The sequence below is a fragment of the Ascaphus truei genome, chromosome 7, assembly GCF_040206685.1.
Source record: "Ascaphus truei isolate aAscTru1 chromosome 7, aAscTru1.hap1, whole genome shotgun sequence".
NCBI lineage: Eukaryota > Metazoa > Chordata > Amphibia > Anura > Ascaphidae > Ascaphus > Ascaphus truei.
In genome coordinates, this window is record NC_134489.1 from 88,269,994 (window position 1) to 88,281,679 (window position 11,686).

General features: G+C 39.9%; 1 protein-coding gene across 1 annotated transcript in view; it reads left to right on the forward strand.

Moving 5' to 3' along the window:
* STAM2 (signal transducing adaptor molecule 2) overlaps positions 1–5,976 on the forward strand; it is a 34,830-nt gene extending 28,854 nt beyond the window's left edge. Inside the window, exons 12-14 of the mRNA XM_075609397.1 lie at positions 2,540–2,693; positions 3,856–4,019; positions 4,278–5,976. Coding sequence (XP_075465512.1) covers positions 2,540–2,693; positions 3,856–4,019; positions 4,278–4,488 — 529 coding nt within the window. The 3' untranslated portion in view covers positions 4,489–5,976. The remainder of the gene's footprint in view (positions 1–2,539; positions 2,694–3,855; positions 4,020–4,277) is intronic.
* The last annotated feature ends 5,710 nt before the right edge of the window (positions 5,977–11,686 follow it).

Below are 11,686 nucleotides of genomic sequence, written 5' to 3' on the forward strand. Positions count from 1 at the left end.
CACAGGAGACATAGATCGGGGCAGAAGGGTGACAGGGATCGGGCAGAAGGGGGACAGGGATCGGGCAGAAGGGGGACAGGGATCGGGCAGAAGGGGGGCAGGGATCGGGCAGAAGGGGGACATGGATCGGGCAGAAGGGGGGCAGGGATCGGGCAGAAGGGGGATAAGGATCGGGCAGAAGGGGGGCAGGAATCGGGCAGAAGGGGGGCAGGAATCGGGCAGAAGGGGGGCAGGGATCGGGCAGAAGGGGGACAGACCGTCAGGGGGCGGGCCGGGAGCGGGCGCGTCACTGACCGGGGGCGGGCAGTGACGTCACGGAGCTGGTTCGCCCTCATTGGGCGAACCGCTCACGTGACCGGCCTGTCTCGCCGGCAAGCGGGGGAATTTTAAATTCCCCTAAGACCTGCGCTTCCGCAAGCGCGCGGAAGCGCAGGTGAGCCCCTACTAAAGCCGCTCTAATTGCGGCTGTAGGGGCTCAGTGCTGAGCGGGAGCGCGCGTCAGCACGCTTCCGCAAGCACGCAGGGAACATGTCCGGGGCCTAACAGTGAGCTGCGGCAACCACCCTTACACTCCTTATCACTTATACAGTGAATAACGCTTATATTGATTTTTAACATTTTCTAGCTGCTTCCTGCATATGTCCAGTGAGATCCACCTGACTTCACATATCCCGCCACTGCACTTATCCTACTAACTTTCTGTGAGTAGGGAGCACACAGGGGCCAAGCATCATATATCACCCTTGAACAAAATTGTTTGCACTTAGTGTGTTTTTTTCTTTGTTGTTCTTTCCCTACATGCTCCCCCTGGGTTGAGAAAATACATATTGATCATCTGGGACCAGTGAAGACAGTCCCTTCCAGAGGGTCTGAGCAGGGGGTTACAACCTATATTATACTTTTTTTCACTATTGCACTATTTTTAGGCACTATATTATTCTGAATCACTATATGTGTGTTATATAGTCACTGTATTTTAAGTGATCACTAGTATTTAATTAGCGCCAGATTTTTCACCAATCACGTTGTCACATGTTCTAAAGTAGACAAACAAATACAGCTATCCTAGCAAAGATGTAGGTTAATTTGGACAAAGAAGGGGAACTAACATTCAGATCAGACTGACTGGAGTGACGAATTATAAATCTCTTATTTTGGAAAAAGGTGCGAACACCTAATGATTGTAAGAAATGTGATGTTGTTTTATATGATGGCTCATGGGATATACAATGTTCCTTTACTACCTCTTAATTTCCCTTAAACATTTTTTTTAAAGTTTGATTTACGTGTCCTATGTAATTCATAAAATAAATTCAGCCTACCTGATGAAAGGCCCAGCAGGGCCTTAAGCGTCGTTGTGTTTGCTTCTAAAAATAAATGTCATCACTTTTGCACCTGATGCTTCCTGGTAAAACATTTTATAAATAAAATAAATAAATGATCTGACGTTGTAATCCACTCCTTGCAAAGATAATATCTTCAGACCTTGAGTCTTGCCTCTTAAGTGCTGCTTTCTTTTTAACTCTATACATTGGTACAGTGTGACCACACAGCTGGAAGTCGGCACCTCTATGCTTTTTGATAACCTTTTTAGCAGTGGGGTGAAGTTGAACCTATTCATAAATACAAGCAAATAGTTAATTATTCTCCTTTCTATTTTTTTTCTTGCTCTACATACTGTAAAATGCTATATTTGTATTAAAAAAAAATATTTCAGACTGATAAATATATGTAACCTTTTTGTTATTACAAAACCTCAAAGGTTTAGGTGTATGTTTACGCTGTTATTTAAGGTTCCCGCCACACGGGGTTAATGTAGTTCGGGCAGCTCCGGGACTTCAGACCTCTTGCCTTCCCCATCTGGTAGGGTGCTGGAGGTGAGGGGGCTCAGAAGGTCCTGGGGAAAGACACCTAATACAAGACGTACACACACGTACACACACGTACACACACGTGTACACACCATGGGTTGGGGGCGGGACTAGGGACGAGTAGATTTTTGGGTTGGGCGAGTAGATTTTTGGGTGATTTGTCGAACACTGTATATATATATATATATACACACACACACACACACACACACACACACACACACACACACACACACACACACACACACACACTAACCCCATTATAACGCTGTGCTTGGGGTCCAAAGAATCATAGCGTTATAAGCGGATCGCGTTATTGTATGCATTGTACAATAAAGTATTTAAGATACCAATAATCGTGTTGTAAAGTCTTCATAAATACGAAAATTGGGAGCCACGCTTGCATCGTGTTATAAGCGGATTCGCGTTGTAACTGGGTTGAGCTGTATCAGTAACATAAGAAAATTGGTCTGATGGTATTGCACATACTTGTGTTTATTGGGGCCTCTAACAGGTTGATGTCAAATATTGTACTGTTTCCTACGTATGTGCTACCCTCGTCCTACCCTTTTTATTTCTGTACCAAATTCCCCCCAGAAATACCAATAAAGATTGTGACAAAAACAATAATAGACCTCCCCCCACTTTTTATTTATTTTTTAAACCAGGAAACATTCTGAGCTTTCTGAACTGAACGTGAAAGTTCTTGAGGCGTTGGAACTGTACAACAAGCTAGCGAATGAAGCTCCCATGTATTCAGTGTACAGCAAGCCACCTCCACAGGCACATTACACCCCTGCTTCAGTTGGAGTATCCATGCAGGTCAGTTCTCTTTTCAGGCTCATTACTTTTTGATTTTAAAGACTGTTTTGAAGTACAGTCCATGCTGCTGTTTTATTTCATGTTTCTGTTACTTTCCCAACATTTCTTCATCAGCTGAAGTTAAATCTGCAAAGGCTTTCTCTGGAGAGAACCATTGTCTGTGCAATGACAAGAAGCAATGTTTTTTCTAATTTTGTAAGCAATAATGATCACTTAAGGGTAGGGCATTAACACTCTAAAGCAGTTTAAAAGTCCAAGCCCATTTAATTCTGCTAGGACATTAATTGACTCGTAATGCTTATCATGTTTGTTTTCAAGACCTAGCCTACTAATAAAAGTCTTGGTAATTGCACAGTGGTTTCTTTTTTCAGCTGTGGTGCTTTGCTACAAATTTTTGGAAGGGTAAAAAAAGACACCCTAAACTGCTTTCAGGCTATGTATTATATGCTCCTTCACAGTTGCAGAGATTCACTGCAGTAAAAAGTGGAGAAACAGCAGAGAACACTGAACCTTTGTTTAGAACTGAATAACATGTCTGAGCAACAATACAACAGGGCTTCAGAATGCCTAGAACATTGCAGCAATTTTGTTTCTTCATTAGCATGTAGGAAACTACATTTAAAAAAAAAAAGAATTTCAAGCCTATCTTTTCAGGAATGCTCCTTCAGTAGGTCTAAAAATACTTGACCTGTGTGAGTCCTTCAATAATGAATATTGGTTTGAATGTTTTACTGGGTAGGCAAAGTGCCATCAGTGCATTGGTAAAGATGTTCTGTGGCTTATGATCCATTCGTATTTTTGGCAGAGTGATGTGCCTGAATAGCATCAGCCAGCTTTGATCTTGTGTGCATATAACCACTTTTGACCCGTGACCGGCACTTCTGGAGAAGAGGCTGATTGCATGAGATTCTTTGTGCACGAGCTAAAACTCAGGGGGTCTAAAATTGAACGGGGGGAGGGGGAAACTTGCTTATCTGCTATTCTGTAATGTTCTAGAAATGAACTTGTTGGGAAGAAGTTGCAGTGTCATTACTGCTCTGGCCTCTGAAGTGGTAGGAACCTTTATTCAGGACCTAGTGCCAGCATGGCCTGCTACCTATTAAACACTTTATCACCACGTTCATACATTAGTTTAACATTAATCTTTATTTTTTTTTTTAAGGCGTATCATGGCCAATCCCAAGGTGGGAACTACATGGTACAGGGTATGCACCAGGTTCATCAAGGATACAGCTTGAACCATGATCAGATTGGTCCTCTGAGGTCTCTACCACCAGCTGTAAACTCAACAGTAACAAACCAGGCTGCTCAAACACCATATCTGAGGTAACGCTCTAACAATATTCTTAAATATTTTGTGAGGAATTTATACTGTAGATCAGTCAGAGTTAAGCAGATGGAAGTGCAGGTGTGAACTGCTTCACATTTCTACCATATTTCATATGTCTTGCTACATATTTTTGCAGTATGTTTCTAATAATCAGTTTGCTTTAAAAAAAAAAAATGTGCGTGTGTGTGTGTGTAAAAATGTGAAGCTTTGCTGTTTCATGATGGTGATTATTGATTTTTTTTGTTTTGTTTTAGCACTGGACATGAAACTGTTGCAAATTCTCCATACATAAACCAGAGCTCAGGCCTCCAGTCTGCTGCAGGAGCCTCCGTTTATGGCCCACCAATGGGAATGTCGGCGGATATGTCGGCTTATCAGAACACTATGTCTGGCTACACAATGGCAGCCCCCCTCCATTCTGGCCCCCAACAACCCACTAATTACTATCAGCAGCCACTGCTCTGAAACTAAACCTCGTAGACCTATGTGCAGTCAACAGCGTGTTGCTCCCAATCTTGTAACCCATATCACCAGAATAATGGGAAACACAGACACAGTAGGACAATGTATTCTTGTAAAACGGACCATGAACAAGTATGAGATTCCAGCAATAGAAATGGTGCGAGTTTCCTTTTGGGATAAATGTACTGCTTACGTCTTTTTCTAAGTTCAAGCTCTTTCTGTACGATTAGCTTGATAAAGTGTTGGTTTTTTTTCAAGCAGGCCCTGCAACAAAAGGTTATATGATATTAACAGTGCGGTGTCCTGCCAACTGGTTACTTTATAAATAGGATTTCTAAATGGTGCATCCCTTAAAGGGGTAGTTTATCGAGGGTAAGGGCTTAAAATGTTGACTTGCATATTGTCTGCCTCATTTTGCAGCCAAAAAAATGTTGCTTTTGATTTTTCTAAGAATATTTCAGAATATAAACCAAGTAAAAAATAAATAAAATAATAATAAAAATAAATGTTAGTGCAATAGTGATACATTGATGTATCTTGTCAAATACTGGATAGTAAATTTTAGGAAGTCTAAGATTTACTTTAAATATAACATCCAAAACAATTAACAGTGGTACCATGTTGAGTTAACCATGTAGATTTTCTGCAGCTTGTTTTTTTTCAATAGAGAACGAGGTATATACTTAGAAGGAAAAAGAAAATTGCCAATAATTTGTACCAATAACGTTAAAACAAAGCGAAAAATAGGGCTGCTGGTGTAATTAACCACAGTCTTCATCTAAGAGGAAACGTATAGTTTGCCCAATCTGATCTTTAGTAGGTATTAGAGCAGGTGTGGTCTGCTCTACTCCTAAAGTGCCACCAACAGGTCAAGTTTTCAGGATAGCCCTGCTTCAGCACAGGATGGGGCTCAGCCATGATTGAGGCACTGATTGAGCCACATCCTGTGCTGAAGCAGGGATTTCCTGAAAACCTAACCTGTTAGTGGCCCTTGAGGACTGGAGTTGGCCACCCCTGTATTAGAGGCGTGTTTAACAAAAGTTTGGGTTTTTATAGAATTCTATTTCTATTATCTGCTGCGTTATCTTTTGTTAAATGTTCTCTAGCATTGTGCAGATAACCATTCTTGCGCCTATGTTTCTGCAATCTTTAATAGTGTATCTATTACATATACTCCAGGAAATCCTATAAAAATGTCTATAGAAGAGAGAAAAAGAGAAAAGAGAAAAAAAACAATGCAAAAGATCTAAAAACATTTTAAAAGATGTGTTCAAATAAAGTGAATTACAACTGATGCTTTAATAGTCTTCTCAAGCTAGATCACAGTGCTGCTTGGCATTTAGAAACTGATTCAAGCACAACATTTGCCGAACACCTACAATATTGGTGGAATTTCATAGTGTTAAAGAATACAATTAATCTCTTTCTAGTATGTAAGGCAAGTGTTTTTTTTTTTGTTTTGTTTCTGGGAACATTTCTTCTTTCCTTTAACACTATGACATGGTTTTCACACTTGTGCATCCAGAGAGGGCTACACACTGCAGCCTTTCTGATTTGCAAATGGGACATCACATATTTCTAATATCTATTTTTAATCTCCTAATGTTGATGGCAAGAGTTTGATTAAAAAAAATAATAATGAACATGAATAACTTTAATACTCTAGTCAAACTGCATGAAGGCAACATTTCTCTACACTCTACAGGCTCTGTGTTTATTTTTTATAGAACAAACACTATTTTGTATGTCCTGTGTTTGTAACGTTTCTCACCCTTTTTTAATGGTGCTTTAACCAGAATCCTCGACATGTGGCTGTTAAAGTGCAGATGCTGAGTAGTACCAGGGTGGCCAACTCGAGTCCTCGAAAGCCACCAACAGGCCAGGTATTGGGGTATCCCTGCAACAGCACAGGTGGCTCAGTCTTTGTGACTGAGACACCTGTGCTAAAGTAGGAATATCCTTAAAACCTGACCTGTTGGCGGCCCTTGAGGACTGGAGTTGGCCACCCTTGGAGTAGTATAAAGAGCTACGTCTTGACCAACTTCATTGCTGTGTAACCTTTCTACTACTGCAGCAAGGGGCTACTGCACCTGGAAGTGATTTTCTTCTTTAGTATTATTTGCAGTTATCTTCTCTTTTTCATTGAGGTTGATAAATGTAGCTAATATAGATACTAATGTTCCACCTAAGAGAGCACCTTATTCAGAATCATTCAAAGTGAATGTACATAAAAATAAAATAAAAATGTAATTGGATGTAGAGCCTGGTGTTTAGAAAACGCACTGTTTGGATACATTCTGTGCACACAATTATTTATATTCCAACGGTGTTACTCTTATTTTTGCTTTCATTGTATAATTCGCCATCATTATATACAAATGCAATTTAATAGGGGGGAATAGTTTTCAACCAGTATAACTACGACCTGGTATGCTGGAGTGTGTTGTGTTTGTTATAATTAAATGAAGCTCGAGTGAATTTATTTAGATTTAATGCATTTATCAACAGATATAGTCATTTCTGATATATAAAGTATAAATAGTGTATATAGACAATTGTCTATGTGAAATTTTATATATACTGCTACGTAAACGATTCCTCTTTGGGAGGGAAACCAATTAAATTTGTATATATGGCAGCATTTGGTAACTCTTTTTTCTGGTAATGTCTGGCTTGTAATCTAAATCACTGCATCTCTGCCAATACTATGTAGATAGTGTAATAATAATTTTATTCTTTTTCGGTAGGGCATTTAGCAGGTTTCTTGGTGTTAATGGGGTTGTTCCTGTTTCCTTCCCCTCTATTCTAAATTGTCATATTTATTTTAAGGATTGTTCCCAATTAAACGTGTTGCTGCCAAAACAAGTCTGTTTTTGTTCCAGTATAAAATTACTTTGATTTTTTTTTTTTTAATCAGGGTTTAGGAAAGCAAATATTATAAAATTACAAAATCTAGGTTTTCATTTTTACTCGGAGGAGTTTAAGAAGCGGGGACAAATCCATGAGCCAATTTTTCAATGTTCCCCCAGTTTTAAAACGGGGCACAAAAACGGTGCACCACAATATCATCAATGTGTGTTTTAAAAGAGCGTTTCCTTTTTCTTCATTTTTTAATACAGTATTGAAGCAGGTGTCTCCGGAGCTGAACACCATTAATTCCAGCTCCATGGCCCCCCTGCTTCCGAAGATACTGAACGCCGAAGGGGGTGCCGGTATATCTCTGCAGTTTAAAGCCCCATGGGCCAATAGGAAGCCGCACCGGGTGACGTTATGGCTTCCTATTGGCCCGCAGGACCCAGGAGCTTTGAAAAGCAGCCATAATGTAAACCGTGGAGTGGCTACCGGCACCCACTACGGAGGTAAGCATCTCTGTAAGCGAGGGTGTCTCTGGAACTGAAATTAATGAGGTTCAGCTCTGGAGACCCCCTGCTTCAACCCTGGATTTAAAAAAAAAAATATTGGGTGGGGCTCGAATTGCCTCTTTAAATGTGGTAAAAAGCACAGAGGAAATCTTGGGTGATGGGAGTGTATAAAGATGCTGTTTGGACTTTTCAGTGGTGAAACATGTCCGGGTTTTACGTTGCATGTGTCAGACTAACCTGGCCCACATGAGCCTGTTACAGTTATACAGCGAAGCCAAGCACATGGCAATAATGTTTTTCAGTGTCTGAAATTATGCTTAAAACCCAGATACTTGAATGCACACAATCCCAGTAAAGTCGTTAACTGTGCCTTAAAGCAAATTTCAGTATTCATTTGAGATAAGGGCACCTTGGGAGCAGAATGGGACATTTGGTCACGGCTGTCTCACCGCGACCAAGTCTCCACCGGCGTTCGGACGTGGAGGAAACCGCTCTGCCGCCAGCCGCTTCTCCAAGGCAAGTTAATTTAGCGGTTAGAGTATGTGAGGTAAGGGGTTAAGATTTTTAGGGTAGGGGATTAGGGCTAAGGTTTTTATGGTAGGTGGTAGTGTTTTAGTATTGGGTTTTTTTTTTAGGGGATGGTTAGGGATTTACCTTGGCGGTAAAGCGGGCGGCAAGGTAAGTAGCTGCAAAACGCCGGCGCAGATTTGGTCGTGGCAACACGACCAAACTTTCTAGACGGCCTTTGCAGCCTCATTCCTAAGCGCCTCTTGTATGTCTCTGTATCAATGCTGCCTGTAAGGTCAAAGAGATTAAAGGTTTTACATACAGTACAATGACGACTGAAACTGTTACTCTACTCTTAAATCACCTGAAAATAATCATGTATTCATGGCTCACGAATAAATTGGAAAAAACATCCCTACCCTGAATGTATCTTATATTCATAGTTCACAAGAATCCATATTTATTTTGGCTATCGAAAGTTCTTGGCTCCATTAATTAGTCTTTGCCACCATTTTTATACCTACAGTAGCAAAATTGACTCAACATAACAATGAAATGTTGAGCTTAAATTCAGTTTTTTTTTTTATTTTTTTTTTTTTTGGTGCAGGAGGGAAGACTAGTGACTTTCAATGAGTGGAAAGTGCAGTGGGTTAGGCACCCAGAATATCCTTATTTTTTAAAGAACTTTATTTTGAAAATTTTCATAAATTATAAAACGTGAACGGGAAAGGATACCAAAAAATAACAGTGATGAGGGGGATATGGTACATTTCATATGCATTTCTAGTTGATCATAAATGTAATCTCCTTTATTTTAAACCATAGAATGTGAAAGCAGTCTTACTCAATAGAGTGACCTTTTTGTTTGTTTTTTAGGTTGGTAGGTGAAAACTCTGAAACAAATAAAATTGGCTAAACTCAAAGACCAAGTTAAAAGGTTTTCATTTTCATTTTTTTTAAAATTACAATCACAAACATTATGGGATGCCTTGCAAAAAGTAAATACATTAATGAATTAATATTCTTCAAAAATGTAAAACAGCTTGAAGATTTCAAAATGCATAATATGATCAGGATGCAGAACCCCCCCCCCCCCTCCCCCACACCTTTCCGTCTGTCCCTTCCATTACTGAAGGCATTTAAGGCGATCCATATAAATTATTATTTTCCTCGCCTAATTAAAATTACCCTTTTACTGCAAGTGGTAAAAATGTCACGCTAAAGACTTCAAGGGCAATTCTTTATAATCCTAAATGGCCGGTTTGACTTGAATGGGAAGTTTGGGCTGAGGACAGCCACTTCGGACTGTATAGAAAAAGACCCTAAATTTGCTAAAATAGATCTAATTGGCAAGTTGGTTTAGATACTTTAATATAGTGAACAAATTATCATATTCAAATTGTACTTTATTCTTTTACTTTGTATGTACAATACAAGGCCATTTACATTGGTAAACTAATTCCTGAGCATATAGCATTTGATAGCTTTTAGTACTCCGTATATCAGCAGCAATCCTGGAAAGAGCATCGTTCATGCAGAAAAAAAAACCAATGAGTGCTACAGCGGAAGGCAGGATTTGTAATAATGGGTTTGGATATTAGCCCTTATTCTGCTAGCGATCAGAATCATATTGTCACCAGTAGAGGCCTTAAGTGCACAATGCCTCAAGATTTTTTAGGAAAATCGATTCACTACCTCTACATAAATGTAACACATTTTCTACCCCTGAATTGCACCATTTTTGCTCCAATGTACAGTATAGCCCCCTAACTTCTGCAGCAATGTAGTAATCTGTTATACAAAAAATTAACAATAATTGACCAGTGTAATTAAAAATAGGCAGTGTTTGTGGCACAAAGCAATGTCATATAATGGCTGGGCTCATTATAAATATTCTCCATTTAATTTCAAGATGCCATAGAGGTTGTAATAAATTCTTATTTAGCAAGTTATAATACCCTTAAATATGAATAAGGGTCTGTTTTTCACCACATGTACAACTGTGAATAACTCAAACATTGGTCCAATAGGACGTATGACAACCTCTCAGAAATACCTTCCGATTCATGCGTCGCAGGTGAAAGCGAGAGAGCGTATATGTTGCACATTATATAGCTACGGCTACGCTTCTTGTGCCGGCGACGCGACGTCAGGCTGCGGTCGCTGGAAAAATCAAATTGAGATGACTTCCAGCGATCGCGACCAAGCCGTTGCTCCGTCGCGTCACGCTTACTATAAGCGCACGCGACGGCGGCAAAGCATTTGTTTTGATGCGACGTTGCGTCGCTGTCGCCAGCACCATAAACGCAGCCTAAGCCATATTTAAAATATTCCATCTGGTAAATTATGAATGAGCAATAGAAACAATGGGTGTTACATGACAAAGCACTTTCCACTTTGTTCCTATAATACCGATTGCTGGAGCGCCTTGCATGTCTTTTGGCACCAAAGGGCTAATTGACATTTTAACCACTTTGCTTCCCCTCCATTTCCCCTATAGCAAAACTGAACATTGTGTTTGAGCACTGCAGTTCATCATGGCAATATTCTATATTCATATAAATCTTCTAATTTAACATGACACAATCATAGATATAGACTGTAAGCTCTTTGGGGCAGGGTTGCACTTTGCCATATGTTGTAATTTACCTGTTGCACGTCTCCCCATTGTTTGCCATTGACTTACTTTGTAATTTTGTAAAGCGCTGCTTACATTGTTGGCGCTATAACGCACACGCAGCGGAGGCCAGACCCACCTTTTTCAGTTTGCCAACAGAGCACAAAGTGTGTAGGCGAAGATCAATTAAGCAACACATTCTATTATTTTTCTGCTTAGATTCGTGTTCAGAACAGGAGAAATACATTATTAACGTCACTTGCTTTTTCTTATTCGTTAATACATCATCTGGCATAATAAATAGATGTTTCGTTTCAAAATGTATTCTATGAATATAAAGCCTACACACAAAAGAAAGGGAGTATTCCAGGAATTCAATAACAGTGGTGTCGCGCTCTAATCAAAGGATTTCATGAGGACTGGAAACAAAGCAGGCTGGTTTATTGAAGTGTTAGCAATGTTTCTAGTTAGGTTGTTGCACAAAATGTCCTTAAGAAATAGGAACATTATGGTGTACAAGGATGCATGTACAGTAAGCATATGGTGCTGCCTTCTGAGCAAGAACTGCCAGTAGTCAGCAGCAAATGCATTTCAAATAATCATCAGAGCACACACAACCCTAAAGTGTGCATCACATAATATCTGAACTGCATCATTGAGTTAGTAGGATAGTAGCAGTGTCAAGAAAACCAGAACACTCTCAGTGCAATGTCTT